The 19,529-nt window shown below is 40.2% G+C and overlaps 1 protein-coding gene across 1 annotated transcript in view; it reads left to right on the top strand.

Moving 5' to 3' along the window:
• The window catches only part of Il23r (interleukin 23 receptor), a 68,619-nt gene that overhangs the window by 2,323 nt on the left and 46,767 nt on the right, over positions 1–19,529 (top strand). Inside the window, exons 3-5 of the mRNA XM_021165800.1 lie at positions 3,527–3,823; positions 11,009–11,132; positions 16,122–16,282. Of these exons, the coding sequence (XP_021021459.1) occupies positions 3,527–3,823; positions 11,009–11,132; positions 16,122–16,282 (582 nt within the window). The remainder of the gene's footprint in view (positions 1–3,526; positions 3,824–11,008; positions 11,133–16,121; positions 16,283–19,529) is intronic.

Raw genomic sequence — 19,529 nt, 5'->3', positions numbered from 1 at the left:
TGGCCGACTAGGCCATCTTTCGATACATATGCAGCTAGAGACAAGAGCTCCGGGGTTCTGGTTAGTACATCATGTTGTTCCGACAATAGGGTTGCAGATCCCTTTAGCTCCTTGGGTACTTTCTCTAGCTTCTCCATTGGGAGCCCTGTGATACATCCAATAGCTGACTGTGAGAGGCACACATCTTAATCCTGACACTCAAGAGGCTGAGACAGGAAAACTTCTGCAAGTTTGAGGCCCGAGTGAGCTACAGTATGAGTTCAAGGATAGCCTACTACACATAGCAAAACTAGTCTACCAGAAAATTAATCATTAAGTAAACAAAAAGTTTTACAAGTACTTTTTTAAAGTGTACCACACATTTCTACAATGAGTTTAACATTTCTAACCAATTTAATAATTAAGAAATTCAATGAGCTGGGCAAGGTAACTCACATCTATATTATCATCATGCAGGAGACTGAGGCACGTGAATGGAAGTGAATTCAAAGCCAGCATAGGCTGCAAAGTGAGAACCTATCTAAAAAAAGAAAGAAGAAAACTCAGGACTAACAAGTTAACATGACCTCCTCTTTTACAATCTGTGTTTGCCTCTTCCTGTTCACCAACTTGTCCTCACTATGTTCCGAAAAGTCATTTCTAAAACTCAGGACATGTGACCAAGTCTTTTGACACTTTTCTATGTGTTCTAAAAATGGTTTCACAATGAGTCATGGAATTATGTTTTGTCTAAACTTTAATTATCAAACTTATTTAAAATACCTAGGTATTTCCTTGAATAAAAGAAATAGACAGAGTACTTCATAAATCTGTCTGCCATCCTTATACTTAACTCATGCTGACCTACTTGATATTGCCCTATTTTCCTTCCTCTTCCATCCTTTTCCTCTTTCATCCTCATCTTCTTCTTTTGTTTGTTTTTCTAAAACCAAGTTACATTTTGCACATTAGCCTTGAACTTGCTATGTAACACAGGCTGACCTCAAAATCTCTACCCTCTTGCTTTAGCTGCCCAAATGCTAGAATTATAAGCATATGTTACCATGACCTGACACGTCTATTTCTTACTTCCTTTTGAAGTATTTTTAACACTGATTTATCTGTTTGTGAAACAGAGTGTGTGTCATGGCACCAGGGAGAAGTCAGAGGACAATGTGGTTCTCCCTTTTCACCATGTGGGGCCCAAGGATCAAACTCATGTCTTCAGGCTTGGTAGCTATCTCACCTGCTCTCATTTATTATTGTCTATTCCTAGCTAGCTTAAAAGCTTATAATCTATGTAGCACAAGATTATAACTTAAGGTCCTCTTCCCTCAGTTTCTTGAGTCCTGGGATTACAAGAGCATGTTTCTGGTTGCTAAGGATCAGCCTTGGTCTGAAGAGTTCCTGAGAGTAGAGGTGTCTGGGAGCAGCGAAACAAATGACTTGAAGTCAAATCATGGGTCCAAGCTGAAGGCTGATGTTCTGTTCAAGATGGTTTTTCAGATTGCTCTCACTCTCTCTCTCACTCTCTCTCTCTCTCTCTCTCTCTCTCTCTCTCTCTCTCTCTCTCTCTGTGTGTGTGTGTGTGTGTGTGTGTGTGTGTGTGTGTGTGTGTGTGTGTTCTCAAGACAGCTTTTCAGAATGTTCTCTGTGTTCTGCTCTGCTTGAGACAGTTTTCTCTTGCTATTCAAAAACTCTCTGGATGGCTCATCTCTTACAGACCAAAAACCCAGTCTTTTATTTAACATATCAATTCAGCCTTTACCTCAGGTTCCTTTTTGATTATTTCATGAATCAGCATCCCACAACCCCAGCCTTGATTCTTAGAAAGGGGAAGCAAGCACAGCAAGCTATCGATAAAAGAGCTAGGTGGGAACTTACCCTGAAAATACCATTCTGACCACACCTGGACTTAAATTAGCACTGTCCCAGGCTAACCTTGAACTCAAGAATCTACCTGCCTTTGTAAGGTTAAACAAAAAAAAACCTTAACTGGGTAGGATCTTGCCTTGCGGGAACCATTCCTTAAATCTCTTTATGCACTTCCTTAGCATCTTTCTGACAAGCTGGCTCATCATGCAGCTACCTCTGTCCCTTCACATCTGTGAAGTTCCTTATACAATTCATATTTCATCCTTATATTTTGCATAGTTAAGAAATTACATATTTTTGAACTTATGTTTTCACCATTTTGCTGAGACATAGACATGCCCTTGTCCCCTGGACTTGTGATGTCTCTGTTTATCATTGGCAGAGAGGACATTCCTTGAAGGAGGAACATGAAAACATGTACACTATTTTACAAACAAGCCTTACATGCACAGCAACCATCAACACTCAGGGAGGCCCATATTTTGATGGCTCTATTCTATGGGCAGGAAACCATGTCACATTGTCCCTTACACGTGGCAAAGCAGGACTCAGCACTTGGTTCTATTCCTGTCAATGATGTTGTAATTATTTTACTACTATTTCCACATTGAAACATTTTTAACTTATGTGTAGCTATTATTTGAACAAAAAGAAATCTTAAACTACATACTCAATAAGCTAGTTCTTTAAGTTTTGTATTCCAAGTACAAGGGCCTTTTCAAAAATCAAATACTCATCTTTATTCTTATTGTAATAAGATTTAAGCATATTTTAATACAAGTATTTCCAGGAAAAGCTAGAACAAATTTCATAAAACTTGTGTTTTTTTTTTTTTTAGGTAAGACTTTTATTTTATTAATACTGCATTCCATTTGACTTTATATGAATGACTTTACTGTTAGGGGAGGCTGGTGAAACTGTATCTCAAGGCAAGCATTGCTACTGAGCTTTGAGTTAGTTGTGACATGAAAGGAACACACCCATTGTATTATGCTTGAGTCATAGACATACATAAATTAAAATAAAAATATTAACATGGAAATTATTGCTGCTAACAATTTTTAATATTTCTCATTGATTCACCCATTATTTGCTTCTTTCTAATGCTGACCTTTTACAAATCATCTTGTTTTGAAGCTTGCTTTTTAATTCAATAATGCATCATGTTTCCTCTGTATTATTAATTTAGTATTGAATTTTATGTGGTTAGTAAGTATTCTCTTTTTTCATTGGAAGAGTAAAGATATGATCATTATAGTCACACTATGATGATAAAAGTAGATTTTGTCTCAAACAAACAAAAACACTCCACACCCCCACAAACAAGAGACTGGGTGAATATCAAGATAACAGAGATTGGTTGAGTATCAAAAGGATGGAAGTGGATTCTGCAATGCCAGGTGCTACTTTGAGTCTCATCTTTGAAAAAGTGCTATAGTTTCATAATGACTCCGTTTTCCCCCTGAAAATGGAAGAGGAAATTCCATTTGCTCTCTGACAATGAGAAAACCTGAAAGGCTGCATCCTGCCAAAATCTGAAGAAAACATACATCAATTTTTCAATTATCATTTAGTTATTGAAAGAATGAGTTTTACATGCAGTAGCATATTCTTCTCTAAGTCTCTTACAATATTTTGCATACAATTGATTATTTCATGTGTTTGTTTCCAGGCATCACAAGTATAAACTGCTCTGGTGACATGTGGGTTGAGCCTGGTGAAATTTTTCAGATGGGTATGAATGTTTCTATATATTGCCAAGAAGCCCTTAAGCACTGCCGACCAAGGAATCTTTACTTTTATAAAAATGGCTTCAAAGAAGAATTTGATATCACAAGGATTAATAGAACAACAGCTCGGATTTGGTATAAAGACTTTTCGGAACCTCATGCCTATATGCATTGCACTGCTGAATGTCCTGGTCATTTTCAAGAGACACTTATTTGTGGGAAAGACATTTCCTCTGGACGTAAGTACTATAGATTATCGTAATGGTTAACTGATAGTTGCTGGGCTTTTACATAAAAATGGAGACAAATCAACATAGTTTATATATCAGGTCGGTTTGAAACTGGGGCTCAACTCAAATGTGTACAGAGTCATGTTGGTGAACTATGAGTTTTAGGGACTGGTGAGGCTTGTACAGAGAAGAAAGATTAGGGCTCACTGGGACAGCCACCACCTCTGGGGGCCCAGTGTGTCTTGATCTGCTGAGTTTTCGAAAGAAGGCAGAAGTGTGGAGGTTTGATGTGAACATCAAAATTTTTAAATATTGCAAATACCCCCCAAAGTACAATATTCTCCACTAGCCTGAGTGAACACAGTCTATGTGAAAGGCTCTTTAGCTGAGATGCTGCTCTTAGCTAAGAATGATAGTATACACCTATAATCCAGCTCTCAGAATGAGGAGGAAGGAGGATAATTCCTGGTTAACTTGAGCCTGGACAACAACAAAATGCTTAAATGATGCTCTTTTCATCTGGTTGTTATTTGGCTTCTGTTGGTGTGTTTATTTGCCAAATTAATGTCATTAATTAGGCTAGCTGATCCTATTAAAAGATTTTTGAAGCCAAGATTCAGGGTGCATTTCAAAATCACCTCTGTGTTCTCACTATGGTCCCAGTGAGTAATCTTAAGCAATTTGCTTATCTGACCTCAACCTCCATTTCCTGGAATAAAAGGACCTGTAAGCACCCTATTTCAAAAATTTTTGAATGTATATTAAAAACTTTAAGTTATTTAGTGTTGAATTCTTATAAATGCATGTTTTTGATAAAACATAGGGAAATTCAACAGATAGGTATGATGGTTTCCACCTTTGATCCCAGCCCATGGGAGTTGGAGGCTAGCCTATTCTATATCAGAATTCCAGGCCAGCCAGGGTTACATAGAGAGATTCTATTTCAATAAACAAACAAGTAAACACACACAGGGAGATTCTCATACAATCTCCTGTTTCTTGTCTCATAGTCCCTGTTATGAATTACCATTACTATCATTATTAAGAAAATTTTAGTCAAATCAATCTCAACACATACTAAATCAGTTTGTATTCACAATATTGTGAAGGTGTGTAAGTTCCTGTACTGATTTGTACAAATATCTATGTACCTTTTGGTTTTTATATGTTTATGTGTCTGTGATTGCATTTGTAGGTGTGTGTGTGTGTGTGTGTGTGTGTGTGTGTGTGTGTGTGCATGTGGGTACAGAGGCCAGAGATAAAACTTGGACATTATTCTCAAGGAATATTTCACCTTGGTTTTCAAGACCTGGCCTCATACCCTGATCTGAAGCTCACCAAATTAGTCTGGCTGGCAAGGGAGCCTTGGGAATCCTTATCTCCACCTGCTCAGTGCTGGGATGGCAAGTTAATGGCACAATGTCAGGCATGTTATGTGGATGCTAGGGAGGATCCCATGATTGCACAGAAAACACTTTGCTTACCGAGCCATCTCCTTGTCCACTCTTCACTGTTTTAAAGCAGAGTCATTCTCCAGTACATCTGTGCCATTGGGGCTCACAGATCAGAAGAGCTCCCTTTCCACATACTTTTGATAATATTATATGAAGTTCTTGTTTCTTCCTCGGTTCCAGATCATAGATAAGACGAGCCAGACCAGACCCCACTATCACTTGGATTTGAGACTGGCCACCTGAAAACTAGGAGATTTTCTTGTTCTGAAAAAAGGCCACTGTCCTACTTAACTCCAGGCAGCTGACAAAGCATGCATGTCTTTCAAATGAGATAGCTATAGGATGAGGTGGAGAGTTGGAGAAAAGAATAAGTAGGTTTTAGACTTTAATAATGACTTGCTATCTGTGCTTTATATTACTGAACTCAACAGTAAAGGGTGCCGAAAACCAAACCGTAAGCAGATACCTCATCTGATGTATGAAGTCTTGACAACTTGTTCATATCACCCCTCAATATGTCAGTGCTTCACTGTTTCCCCTTTGGGGACTGATATATGAGTAGACATGCTATGCGATTTCTTCAGCAGGAAAATGAGGCATCTCCACAGCTTTAGGGAAAGGTGAGGTTGTTAGCTTAAGTAAGAGAGAGGAAAATGATCTAAAATAAGTATCACTTCTTTTAAAAAGAAAAACAAGCCAGCAACTTTGGTTTTCAGTTCCATCTCCGATTTACAGTTCCCTAGACAAAGAGCACCTCATCCTGTAAACAGGCAGGTGTTGTGATGGAGATCAAGCAAGTGATTTTATAAGACAAGAAATCAAGACAGCTACCACCATGTTACTGAACCATTAAGATGGGATACTGTTGAGGCTCCTATTTTTAGGCAAACATGGCCTTAAATTTCAGGTTGTCACTGAGCACCTGTCCCTTCCTTTTAATTTAAATTGCTAGTTTGTTTTCCTAGTGAAGCGCCTTCATCCAAGACAACACCAAATGTGATTTTACAAATTTTCCTTAATGTCCCTTGCCCCTGCTGGAGTGCAGATGACTGATAGCTTGCTGCCACCCTCCTGCTGTTGGTTGAGGGGTTTCTGTGGAGAGCCATGCTGTGTCTCATGTCAGAGTGCTCCCCTTCCAGGACAGCCTAAGAGAAACATTCATCCTCCACCATCACTCTTTCCATCATTAATTTGTGAGATGTAATTCCTCCCAGAAACCTCGGGTTATGAGTGTGCAAACCCAACTGCCAGGCAAGAATTTACTCAAACTCCTGGGTTCAAGCTCAATGTGCTTTGGGGCTGAGTGGGACTGAGTTCTTGGCAAACTTCCTTCCTATTAACTAGGTCAAAAAAGGGGGCCTTGGGGGTTTTGTGGTGTTCTCGAAAGCACTTTGCTTTCACTGGGCTGCTTTGATACAGGATATTTGTTCTGTAAGCTTTGTGATGACAAGTAGTCAGCACTGTTTTGAACAGAGTGATTGCAGGCATGTTGACGCATCAAGAAAGGTGGAGAGCCAGTGAGTCAGTGCTTTCCCTGAAACATCCAGGTATTTCAAAGTCTCTCTAATGAGCCATTTCTTAAATACCACTATCACCTTTCCCACTATAGTCCACAATCTTTTTTTTTTTCTTGTTTCAGGCATTGGCTTTAATATTCTGTTCATCACATACTCTTTTTTTTTAATTTATTTTTTATTAGGTATTTTCCTCGTTTACATTTTCAATGACATTCCAAAAGTCCCCCATACCCACCCCCCCAATCCCCTACCCACCCACTCCCCCTTTATGGCCCTGGGGTTCCACAATCTTAAACGCTCCTTAGATTCTTGTCTCTGCTTACATGAGAGCATATTATGGGAAATTTGTCCAAATAAGGGTCATTGAAAAGTGTCAAATTACATAAACCATGTAGGTAATACTTTCACTTAACCAGATTTACTTAAATTTAAACCTAACTTAAAATTAACTTAAATTTAATACTTAAATTTTTAAGCATTTTTTACCTTAATTTTTTTCAGTCTTTGATGTTCACTCTTGGTGATAAAAGAATTCTTAGCCACTTAAACCCTTAAATATTCATCTCCAGAGTTGCTCCTTGTGTGGAAAGCCTGGTCTGAACCCTCCTGCAGGTGCTTAGTGATCTCCACCTGAAACATCACACCTCTCTCCAACTTAACTCTTAACATTGCCATTGTTTTAATTGCCATTCCATTCATGGGATAAACTTCACTGGTTGTTTTACATATGTTCCAAAAAATATGCGAAGCACTAGAAATACAAAGTAAAGAGGACCACAGACTCAGCCCCTTCAAAAGATCTCAATGGCAAAAAAATCTTGGGTTAGGCTGAATTAATAACTCTCCTGGTAAATGATCAGGGAGCATTTTAATAAGTGTAGAGAGATGAGATAGGTATGAGAGAACAAAATCTTTGTTTGTTTGTTTGTTTGTTTGTTTGTTTGTTTGTTTTTCGGGACAGGTTTTCTCTGTATAGCCCTGGCTGTCCTGGAACTCACTTTGTAGACCAGGCTGGCCTCGAACTCAGAAATCCACCTGCGTCTGCCTCTGCCTCTGCCTCCCGAGTGGAGTGCTGGGATTAAAGGCATGCGCCACCACACCCAGCTGAGAGAACAAAATCTTAATCCTCTCTGTGCTTTCAGGGTATTCTCGGGAAGTGAGCAGCCAGTTTTATTCTTGGATACTTATAGGCCAGAATCAGATCTAACAATGGGATGTTCCTCCTGTGACTTGTCTCTAGCTCTTTACTGTGCGTCCCACTATTGTGCGCCATCCTTTGCTCACTCACACACATGCAGATTTGTCACTTTTGTCTTTGACAGAGTTCATGCCAACCATTCACTTACACTCCTGACCATTTGCTTCATGGAGAATAGTGTGAAACACAGTCCAGGAAGTTGACATTTAACTTCTGTGATTTTTCAAATTAACAGTGTTCTCTGCCTAAAACCACAAGGGAAAGTAGCAAAAATGAAACACCCATGGAGCCCACGAGCCCATCATCCTACCCATGATAGAATCCTACTATTAGAATCCACAAGCTCTCACTACCCAGAGTACAGAATGATGTAAAGTACTGTTGCCATGCTTACCTTCTTCAAGTTCAAATGAAATTTAAAAGATTTCCTTCGTTGAGCAGTGGTGGTGCTTTAATCCCAGCACTTGGGAGGCAGAGGCAGGTGGATTCTGAGTTAGAGGCCAGCCTGGTCTACAGAGTTCTTTGACCTTGTGGGAAGGAAACTTACTCATTGGAACTTAATGTTACCCCTCACCAGACTCTTACTCTTACAAAGCACTTTCATGTAACCAACACTGCTTGAAAGTAGCTTTTAAAGAGACAATTGAGTTGTGTGTGTGTGTGAGAGAGAGAGAGAGAGAGAGAGAGAGAGAGAGAGAGAGAGAGAGAGAAGACTAGAAGAGGTACAGGGTGTTTTCCTCTGTCACTCTTCTTTTTCCTTAGAGACAGAGTCTCTCTAGGACTCACATTTTCTTGGCTCTGCTGAATGAAGGTCACCAAGTCACAAGTATTCTGTTTCTGCTTCTTCCAGAGCTGGGTTAACAGATATGCATACCATGCATGCCTAGCTCATTACATGGGTGCTGGGATCTAAGCTCCAGGCTACATAATTGTCCAGCAAATACTCTTGAACCACTCAGGCATCTCTACAGTCCCAAACACAGATTTCAGTAGTGAAGCTGATTACATTCAACACACAAAAATTAAAAAACTTTCGTTGAGCAAAAATAGACTTGCCTGTCAAGCCCTTGAATCCCTCACTCTGCTCAAGACATAATCATAACTTAACAACTGGGAAGGTGTCTTTGGTGTTTCTATATTTATCCTTCTCTTTTTCTCTAATGAAGATGCTGCACTATATCACTTTGTTACATACTTTTAAAACCACTTTATCATATGTTCATTATTTAGAAATACCTTTCTAATGACTTGTGCACAGGACCTAGTTACTGACATTCTTGCACTGGGCTAGGGTGGAGAGGGGAGCTGAGGAGACTGAGGAAAGTGTTGCTTTCTATAGGGAAAAAAATGCTAACAGACAAAAAAAAATGAGGCTATGGAGAGGAAAAACTGAACAGGGGTGGGTGAGTGGGAGTGTGGGCGAGGATGTGGGAGAGAGAGCGCGTGCCTTGAAATAGTTCTCTAAATACCAACCCTTACAAAGAAAACAACTTTTGATGTGGTGGTGGTAAAACATGCATAGTATAACCCACTTATTCTTGCCACATTTAGGGGCTTGTTTCAGTGGTGTTCACTGAGTTGGCTTATATCCTCTCAGCACTCTCTTGCTAGAACTCTTCTTGTCAAAGGAAACTATCTTATCCGTGGACTTGCACACACTGCCTGTCCACACAGGGGGCCACCACCACCATTCCACCTCTTGTTTTATGAATCTGACTATTTTTGACACCTCTTATAAAGGAAATCATGCAGTCTTTTGTGTCTGGCTTAACATAGTTGGGAGTTTCCTTCCTCTTACTGCTAAATACTAGTTCTTTCTGCACGTGAATAGCTAACTTTCAAAAGGAAAAGTAGACTGTATCATCCATAAGAGGAAATAGTCTTCCTGGGCAATAGGAAAAAGCTAAAGAATCTTTCACAGAGCCTAGCCTTGAAGAGGGATGTAAGAAGAGAGTCAACTGCTGCTCAGTAATAATGTAATTCTGATGGGACAGTATGGAGCTTTCCAGATAGAAAGTCACTGTCACTTTAACAATGGTGGTGTTGGTAGAACTGTGCAAACTAAATTCTGAGTAAGCTAGAGGGCCTGGGGAGATGGCTTAGTTGGTAAAACACTTGCCATGAAAGCATGCAGACCTGCATTTGGATCTCCAGCACCAATATAACAGTCAGGCAGGGTGATGCCTCCCTTTAATCCCAGCACTGGAGAGGCAGAGACAGGAGAATTCCGAGGGCTTGCTGGTCTACCAGACCAGGCAATCAGTGAACTTCAGATTCAGTATGAGTCTGTGCCTCAAAACAAACAAACAAAAACAATAACTATAAGCAACAAGAAATCAAAAAAGTGTGAGGGGTTTTAGAGATGGCTCAGTGGTTAAGAGCACATACTATCTTGTATAAGTCTCAAGTTTGGTTCCTACAATCCACATAGGACAATTTACAATAGCCTGGAATTCCAGCGCTAGAGTATTCAACATACTCTTCTCACCTCCAGAGATGCCTGTACTCATCTCATACTCCCACACAAACATGCACAGTTAAAAATAAAATAAATATTTTAAAAGTAATATGAAAAGTAATGAAGGAAGATACTGAATGGGATTCTGGCCTCCATATGCACCAGAATCCTCACACACATAAGTATACAAACACAGAATTCACACACACACACACACACACACCATACACATGTGTTCATACAATAATAATTTTTTAACATCTAGCTTAAAAAGAAAGGTGGAACAGTAGCTGAGGGGAGATAGAATTGGAGACATGGAGACTTTCTTGATTTGGATGAGAGGAACCTGAGTTTGTTAACATTCACACAGGAGAAGAAACTATAGAAAAATATACTGAGAGGAGGAGAAAAGCTTGGTGTCAAAGTTGACTACACTGTAAGGCAGAGGTAGTGGAATGAGGAGACCATGGGTTCTCAGTGCCAAGAGGCCTAGTTTCCCTATGAAACTGACAGTTTAACAGCTAGCTACTTTATCAAGGCAGCTCTTAGTGATTCGTTTTCTTGCAGATCCACCGGATGCCCCCAGCAATCTGACATGTGTCATTTATGAATACTCAGGCAACATGACATGCACCTGGAACACTGGGAAGCCTACCTACATAGATACCAAGCATATTGTGCATGTGAAGAGGTAGGTTCTATAGCACTATCAAACGTGCATTCTATTCCAGAGAGGCTCCAACAGTGACCAAGACCTGCCTCAAATCTGAGACACCTACCTTGGTTAGGGAACTTAAAACCACTCCTGTACCATTGCCATTTTCTGCTTCATGGGACAACAAACTCTCTGACCTCCCATTCTTTTCTCTTGGTATCAGGAGCCTAATGGAGGCTCAGTCCACTTTAAACTGTTACCTAAATTTACGCCCTATTCTCCTTTGAGGATCAGCATAATGTACTTACTCCCTCAAAATTGCCATTCTTTATCTTTAAAGTGGACCCCCAAAATCCATGCTTGTTCTAATTTATTGAGTGTTTCTGGCTTTCAACTCATATGATGATTCCAGGTCTTAAGGCAGGGAATTCAGGGGAAATATTAATGGTTAATCATGACCTTTGAGTTTTAATTCTAATTTAGGGGCTACAACTCTAGCTGAATAGGAATTCAAGTTTCAGATAGGAAAAGTGATGAAAGGGAAAAGACTACCCTCCCATGGTCTTCTCCTCCATGGCTCTGGGAGGAACCATGCATCTGTCTACTCTGTCCAGGCAGAAACCTGGCAGAAGGCAATACAGAGGGACCTTACTACTGCCACCTAACACTATTTGTCTTTTGCTTCTATATGGCTTCAGAGAGGCTGGATGGCTCTTAGCCTCCTGTGAAATGAAGAAAATTATTAAAGCAATGATGAAATAAGAGATATCTTAGTCCATTTATGTTACTATAACAAAATACGAGCAACTGGCTGATGGATAAGAAACAAAAATTTATTGCATATAGGCCAGAGGCTGAAAAGTTTGAGATCAAAAATTCCAGTAGAGTCTGCCAAAAGCTATTTCCCCTAAGCAGTATCTTCTGCAAGGCCTCCAATAAATGGTAAAAAACCAACTCCATTCCTCATAAGGAATTAGCATCATCCTTGAGTGTGTAGCCTTCATTACTTCACCATCATCTAAGAGCTTAGCCACTTAAGACTCTTGCACTAAAGGCTAAATCTTACAAATGAGAATGACCCATTGCTGAGAGCCATTGCTAGGTCTCAGCATGTGAATTTGGAAGGACACCAAACAGACTATTTATATCAAAGGCTATTAGAATATTGTGTTGCACTCAAAATTGACTGTGTAAGTTGGTGTGATTGATCTTATACCAAGCCTGATTTATATGAGTAAAAATAATAATAAAGCAATAACAGTCACGTACAGAGTAGTATATACAATTTATTCTCAGGTTATTTTTGTACAAATCGAGAAAATTATGTTGGATGTGTTCTAATAGAAAAGATTAATGTTATAGCTATTGAACATAGATATTCCAAAATTTCGGGGAAAAATCTAATATCTAACACTTTTGGTCCTGAGTACATGGGATAAGAAGTTAAACTTTAGATTAAACTCTGGCAAACCCAACCTCTATTTTGAATTGATGGAGTCCAGATCAATGTAATTGCATCATATCTTAAAGAAAATGCAATGGGGCCGAAAAGGTAGCTCAGCAGATAAATTATTCCAGAATACTCAAAGTTGATTCTCAGAAGCCATGTCAAATGGCTTGTAAATGTCTGTAAATTCAGATCTCTATGGGCACATGCACACACATACCCACATGAACGCACACATAATAAATACTATGTAATAGAAATAAATTCTTTTTTTGTTTGGTTTTGTTGTTGTTGTTGTTTTGTTTTGTTTTTTTGAGACAGAGTTTCTCTGTGTAGCCCTGGCTGTCCTGGAACTCACTCTGTAGACCAGGCTGGCCTCAAACTCAGAAATCCACCTGCCTCTGTCTCCCAAGTGCTGGAATTAAAGGCGTGGGCCACCACCACCCAGCTAATAAATTCTTTAAGAAGAAATAAGCATTGGAAAACTATAGAAAATTGATGTTTTCTTCTAACCAATTCAATGTGCATTTTCCAGTAAGCACAAACACATATCTAATCATCTTCTATCTCATGAGAAATACAGTAGTGATTTGAAAAAAAAATGTTTAAGAAAAGCCTGCCCCTCTGACAAACTGCCCAAGGGCCTTTTTCCTCCAAGAAAAAGTTGAGTTACACCAAATGCTGAGGGCAAGGTGGGAAGCATGCAGCAGAGAAAAGCCTGTGCAGACCTGGCCTCTTAGGGTATTTCTATTTAACCAAACAGCAAGAGATCAGCATAGGCAAAGTTTCACTTCCAGCTCATGGGCTTCTTTCTAGGCTCCAGTAAGACCACACTGACTGTAAAAACCTGTCACTCTGGCCCACCTGCTTGTTCAGTAGAAGAGTGGCAATGTTTCAGGGGTAGGGCCTTGTCAAACAGAACTGAGTCTGTTGATTCAAGAACTCTCTTCCTCCCTGCCCCCACTACACAGGGTTTTGTGTTGTTTTGCTGCCTATCACAGGTGCTGTTGGAAAAGAGATTGACCTCTGTTACTAAGATCTATTTACTGCTGTCCCCGATGTCTTTAGCAGACCCTTATACATAGGCATTTCATCTGTGAAACTCAGTAGTGTCACAGGGTGCCTTCTACTTGTTAATAGTTTTTGAGAAGAAATGAATGAATGGAGTCCTCAAGATCCCCCAGCAGTTGGAAATCCTTGTCTCCTCCAATCCTGACAATCCGAGTTTGACTCCTGAGAACCACACGGTGGAAGGAGAGAACTGAAGTCCAAAGTTGTCCTCTGACCACAATATCTCGGTATTTGTACCTGAGAGTATACACGTATGCTAAACAAATAACAAACAAAAAACAATTTCAACAAGTTTTAGGACAAGTAATGAATGAATGATAGACCTCCATTCTATACCAGCCAAGCCAATTTAGCAAATAATTATCTCCTGTTTCAGGACTTCCAGGCGTATAGTAAACCCTAGAAACCAAAGGAGGAGAAAGATATTAGCAAGTCCGACAAGCTCATAATCATTTAGCATCCAATAGTTCCTCCTAGACGTCCAAGGTGAACATAAACCAACACCAGGCTCTGCTCCCAACCTGCTTCCAGCAGGCTGTCAGGCTTGGAGACAAGCACTTTTAACTCTTGAGCCCTATCTTGTAACCTACAGCTCTCCTCACGCTGTTTGGGTCACATCCTTAGTAACTCATGTATTTATCCTTATAAGACTTGAGGTCTCAGTATATGTGGTAAGAAAATTAGCCACAAACCAGTTAAGAATGTGAATGTGGTTTTCTCTAACTGGAAAATAGTCAAAAGTGCCCCACTTAACACTTACCCTTACCACTAAACATAGCTGCAGCTGTCTTGCTCTCATGGTTGAATTCTTATTTAACACAGGTTAGCCTATTTTCCAATGAGTTCTCTATTGATATTCTTATGACTCCTCTTATTTCAGAAAGAATATAAGTCACCTATGTAAATATATAAACCCAAGACATAATTTAACTTCAGATACAAACTATATATACACAATGGCAGTCCCCAGCACTTAGGAGGCCAAAGCAGGGGGATTAAGAGTTCAAAGCCAGCCTGAGATACAGTCTTAATTTTTTTATTTCATTTATACTCATAAAAGTGACATTAAAAGTCCCTTTTCACTTCCTATAACTTAATGAGTCCTCTACTAGGCACTAAGCCATATATCTATCTACTCCTGGCTTTTTCTTGCCATGCATCTACCTTCATTCATGATCACAGTGATGCCATCTTCCCTATTTCATAGATGAATAAATTGAAGGGTGTCAAGGCTAAGTAAATTGTCTCAGTCTCATAATGTATAAAAGGTCCTAGCCAGGACCTGAGCCTCTGTCTGTCTCTAAGGCACATACTTTATATACTTAGCCAACATGATAGATAGTTCTTACCTCGCCCCACCCACATGGTGCTCTGGATGCCCTTGCTGCTGGTGAAAGGCAAGAGGCAGTGCGGGAAAGCACTGGCACTTAAGGCCTAAGTTACTAGAGATACATTATTTGGTCCCTTCACCTGTAGCATGTCCCCAGTGACTGTCAGTCTGAGAGAGCCTTCCTATGGCAGAACAACGTTTCTGTGGTATTTTAATTCGTGAAAGTNNGTTTTTTTTTTTTTTTTTTTTTTTTTTTTTTTTTTTTTGGTTAGAACCTAAAACTACTTTCTCATATCTATGTTCATGTAGCATGTCATTCGCATCAAATTCTGATTCTCATATTTATGTCTCTGAGAGCATGTCACATGAATCAAGTTCTGATTCTTGCTAAGGTTTTATGAAGCTGCGGAAACTCGGCAGTTGCTAAACAGGCGAGTATATGTAATAAGGAACCTAGAATGTAACCCTCAGCATGAAATAGCTGTAACTTTAACTCTTCCTTATGATCGCATGAAAGCAGTCTCCTGGAAGAAAAGCAGGTGATGGTGTTAGATTTAAGAAAAAAAAAAAATCTGGCCGGTGGTTGCCTCAACACAGAAGCTCAAACTCCATAATTTACAGTAAAGTGAAGGTGCAGGTAACCCTCCCAATACCCATCCCCTGTGAAGGGCAATGTGCAGATCTATGGAGTGTTTCTTTTTCTCAGAAATAAGAATTTCGGAGCTAGAATGTGACTCAGTTAATAGAAGATTGTCTGGCATGCACAAGTCCCAGGTTCAACTGCCAACGCTGAATAAACTGGCTGCCGGAACACATTGTAATATAACACTCAGGAGAATCAGGAGTACAGGGTCATTCTCAATTGTGTCAGGAGTTTAAAAGCCAGCGGGAGCTACAGGAAACCCTGTCTTGGGAAAGGAAAAAGCCAGGCATAGTACCACAGTCTTCTAATCCCAGAATTTAGGAGGCAGAACCAAGCAGATCTCTTTGAGTTTGAGGCTGGCACTTGCCTCATTTGAATTTGCTTTTAAAACTTCAGATCAAAATGAGTTTTTTGTTTGTTTGTTTGTTTTAAACAGGTCAAGTCCTAAAATCAGGTGAAAACCATAGCATTCAAAGTTTCTAGAGCAAGGAAACAAAATAAATATAACCTGTGGTTTGTTTGTTTGTTTAATAGTTTGGAGACAGAAGAAGAACAACAATATCTTGCCTCAAGCTATGTTAACATCTCCACTGACTCATTGCAAGGCAGCAGGAAGTATTTGGTATGGGTCCAAGCTGTCAATACCCTAGGCACGGAGAACTCACAACAACTACAGGTCCATCTGGATGATATAGGTAAGAAGTGAGAGGTGCTACGTGTCTTTTACTACGAACAACTAATTTCCATGGATGGCATCACACAGTCTACATTTGAACAAAGGACACCTAGAGTTCTTGCAGATTATAAGCAATCATTTTTTTCCGTTATTCTGCCATGAGGGGCAGCTCTACATTTAGACATTGTTTATGTCTTATCTCTAGATGGTTGAGATTTTACAATTTCTCTTAGAACTTTGCTCCCAAAAGCCAGAGACTAAGAGAGACATGAAATCTACCTTAAAATAACTTGTCACCTTTCAGGAGCAGATAGGAAGAAACAAGGATTGTGCTCAGATATGATGAATCTTCTGTTGTAAAAGGCATTGCATGTGAAAAGATTGTGTCGGGGAGGGTTGTTTTCAAGTACATAGAGATTGCTCAGAACTGTAAAGACATGTCTAACTTCATCAACCAGAAAAGTGTTGGCATGTTTTGCTTGAGATATTTTAGAGCCTGCCTTTTAAAGCTTATAATATTAAGTATCTCTACTAAGGTAATCTACACTATTCTTTTTAGTTTTTATCTCTGATATGTTTTATAATGCGCCAGCATGATGCAGCAGGAGGGGGTGCTCTAGCGGGCCCAGGCTGAGGCATCCCTTCCCGCCAAGGTACCAACTGTACATCGGGTCTAGTATAAAATGAAGTTTGTGGCATGAGAAGGGGGCGTGGGAAAGAAAGGGGATAGAGAAGTACAGAAAGAAAGAGTTAAGAGAAAGAAGAGGCCAGCTAAGTAGGAACACGTGGAGAGAGGTTCCTCAATCTCAAAAAAACCAGCGAAGTCAACATGCAGAGAAACTGAGAGGGAGCGGAGAGAGGGAAGGTAGAGAGATTGGGGCGGAGGTGGGGGCAGAGAGGGTACCGGGAATGGAGGACAGAGATGCAGAGAGTAGGTAATTGTTTGCTTAAGGACGCCAGGACTTGGGTTTGAGGTTCGTATTTCACATATCAAAGCAGACCTGGCCTGCTAGTTCTCCCAGCATCCCTCAGTCCTTACCTGGCATACCTGGTCTCCAACCCTGAATTTTCCAGCTCAGGGGCTGGGCTGCCCTTCCTCCAGAGGCTCTTCCCTATATAATCCACACATTTTACGTGATTGCACGCGCGCGCTCTCTCTCTCTCTCTATCCCTCCCTCCCTCCCTCTTCCTTCTCCTCCTCCTCCTCCTTCTCTTCCTTTTCTCTGAGCGCCCCTTCTCTCCACCCTTTACTTGGGGCCAGTAAACTCTTCCCCCTCTGCCCCCCAGCAACTTCCCAATAAATCTGCCTATAATATGTTCTAATCTGCCTTGAAATGGCTCATTTCACCAGCGGAGAAATAACCTATATCAGTAACCAAATTGTCTGAGATTATATATGGAAGAGCTTGTAGGGAAAGGGTACCCCAGTCTCTTGGCTGGAACGTTCAGAGTAGGGGGCAGGGTATGCCAACCATACCCTATTATAGGTAGAGACTGAGGGATGTTCATAGAACCTGGAGGCCAGGTCAGCTTTGATATGTTAAATAAGCACCTCAGCCCAGAGTTCTGGGTTTGAAACTTAACCGGCACGAGGATGACAAGGAGGGGGTGGTGTGGAGCGAGGAGGGATGGCTGGTGGCAAGCTTGTCACAAGCCACTGTGGTTACTTGCCGGTTCACATAATATATCATGTGGAGCACAGGGGAAATCACAGACATTCACAAGGGTGGATAGCTTCTGCCCCCATAGCTGGAGCCCATAACAGTGGGCAAGAGGAGGAAGCTGGAGGTAGGCATAAGGTCAGAATTCTCTGGATTTACAGGTGTGAAAGGATTGCAAAGGGTGGGGAGCATGGGTTGCCACACAGGACAAATGTTGCTGCCAGGGAAGCCCAAGGAGAGTGCAGGCACTGAAGCTTATGATCTCACAGGTAGGGTCTTCCTTTACTAACTTGGGTTCTTTCTCTCTCTCTCTCTCTCTCTCTCTCTCTCTCTCTCTCTCTCATACAATAAGGGATTCCTTTAATTTATTACTACTGCTTTTCTCATTTCTATCCCTTTAATTTCTGCCCTGATCTTTGACTAAAATGAGTGCAGTAAAGACATCTTTTTTTTTTTTTTTTTTTATAGCCATGGGTGAAAAGAGAAAGGTTTATTCCGAACCACAAAGACTGTCTTTAGGGAAAGCAGAGAGAAACAAGGTTGGGGGACAGGGAAACGATGATGATTTCCAGGGTTTTAAGGGGACAGGTACCTGGGAGGAGGGGAGCCTGTGAGCTGTGGCTTTGATTCATATAATAGGTACTTGTGAGTGGAAATTGAAGAGGCTAGAAGCTAGCATAGACCTTGATATGCTAATAGGCACCACAGGTATATGTTAATAACAGAGCCAGAGATAAGGAGAATGGTGCCTTTAGCAGATGGAGACTATTTTCACAAGTCCCCAGGGAATGCTGGCTTTTGTCTAAATGCCAGACTTTGATAAAGGGAGTTTCTTGTGATCAAACAATTTTAATTATTGTTTTCCATCTATTACTTTGCGGTTTGGCTTGATGTGTTTTCAGGGCTCCATGGTGCTTCATTAAGCTATTTATCTGAGAGCTCATTAGAGGTGATTATTGTGGGATTTATAATTTCTGTTGAAGTCATGGTGTGTTGTTCTTCATGTTTCTTTATATCTTGGGACTTGAGCACCTGGTGTAAGCAAGTATTTGGACCTTTTGTCACCTTTGTTTTTTAATGGAAATGTTTGCAGTGTTCAAAAGTGCATACAGCAGTAAGGCTTCCACGCTTTCTCTGTTAGTATTCAAGGAACCAGCCTCAGTCTTCAGGTACTCTTTTGAGAGTAAAATACTATTTGTAGTAACAATCACTAAGTCTTCTATAAACATATAGTAATAGTTAAATAACAAAAGAAATCATACCCTTAACCCTCAATCATTTTAAGAAATACAGGAACATTGATAGTAGGGTATGCATTACAGAATTAATTACTTCGTGAATGTCTGCAAATAAAAAAGCAGAGTGAGTCTAGTGATTGGTATTCTGATAGAGAAAAGCACCAAGGGGGAACTAAATAGATGAGGTGGATAGTAGAGAAAAAGTGAAAGAGGCAGTTCTTTTTAAAAAAAGATTTTATATATATATATATGTGTGTGTGTGTGTGTGTTACATTTATTTATATATATATATATATATGTGTGTGTGTGTGTTACATTTATATATATATATATATATATATATGTGTGTGTGTGTGTGTGTGTGTGT

Source organism: Mus caroli, chromosome 6, assembly GCF_900094665.2.
Source record: "Mus caroli chromosome 6, CAROLI_EIJ_v1.1, whole genome shotgun sequence".
NCBI classification, from domain to species: Eukaryota; Metazoa; Chordata; class Mammalia; order Rodentia; family Muridae; genus Mus; species Mus caroli.
The sequence above is the reverse complement of the archived record's forward strand: the minus strand, read 5'-3'. Positions and strand labels throughout refer to the sequence as shown.